Source organism: Orycteropus afer, unplaced genomic scaffold (assembly GCF_000298275.1).
Source record: "Orycteropus afer afer isolate SDZICR_OR568_19922 unplaced genomic scaffold, OryAfe1.0 scaffold00099, whole genome shotgun sequence".
Classification (NCBI taxonomy): Eukaryota; Metazoa; Chordata; class Mammalia; order Tubulidentata; family Orycteropodidae; genus Orycteropus; species Orycteropus afer.
In genome coordinates this window covers 937,325-938,184 of record NW_006921686.1, presented here as the reverse complement: position 1 = coordinate 938,184, position 860 = coordinate 937,325, and the positions used below count along the sequence as shown (strand labels likewise).

The 860-nt window shown below is 53.1% G+C and overlaps 1 protein-coding gene across 1 annotated transcript in view; it reads right to left on the bottom strand.

The window, feature by feature from the left end:
- CPT1C (carnitine palmitoyltransferase 1C) overlaps positions 1-860 on the bottom strand; it is an 18,482-nt gene that overhangs the window by 9,496 nt on the left and 8,126 nt on the right. Inside the window, exons 6-7 of the mRNA XM_007943017.1 lie at positions 254-331; positions 3-114 (exon numbers count right to left, since the gene is read on the bottom strand). Coding sequence (XP_007941208.1) covers positions 3-114; positions 254-331 — 190 coding nt within the window. The remainder of the gene's footprint in view (positions 1-2; positions 115-253; positions 332-860) is intronic.

The following is an 860-nucleotide window of genomic DNA, read 5'->3' as shown; positions in this document are numbered from 1 at the left end:
GCTCACCGGAGGGATCTCCTGACGGGTCAGACGATGGCGGTACAGTAGCAGAGCGTGGACAGCGTTCCCCGCGCGAGCGGCCTGCAGGGGAGTGGGCGTGACGTACAGGAAGTCCTGGGGGTCAGCAGAAGCGGGTCAGGCTGGCAGGACGGTGGGCCCAGATTCAGATCCCTTGACTGTAAACACGCACATTCTGCCTAGACCCCAGGCCCGGGCAGCTGACAATGAGCCCCACTCCTCCTCCACTTCTCACCATCAAGTAATAGTTGCTGTTGACCATGAGCGAATTTCGTGACCGCAGGTACACGAATTCTTCCCACCAGTCACTGACCTGGGGGTGGGGTGGGGAGACACAACATTGGAGCAGCGCTGCGGGCGGGACAGCGCCTCCTGGCGGTAGAATGGGGAAAGGGCAAAGGGCAAGCCCAAGAAAGGATGTCATTCATGATCAGTAACTAACATAACTAAAAGTGCCCGGATGAGGACAGGTTACCTAAACCGGGCTACGCTCCTGCCATGGAATACCACGTAGCTGCTAAAAAGAACAAGGAACATCTAGATGTTGTCGAGGTTGTCCGCAGACTGCAAGTCGATTTTGACTCATACTGACCCCATATGACTGAGGAGAACTTGACCACAGGGTTTCCTAGGCTAACAGGGGGTCACTATGAATCGGAGTCCACTTGATGGCATGAGGGCATTTTTGTTTTTTAAAAAAATCTTTATGGAAAAGAGGGAGAACAATGTGGTACAAAACTCAAAATAATTTGGAGGCAAAAAAAAAAAAGAAGGTGGGGACCAGGTTTGCTGGTCCAATGGAGCCTGGTGTAACCACTGAGACTATGGCCCCTAGCTGCCCT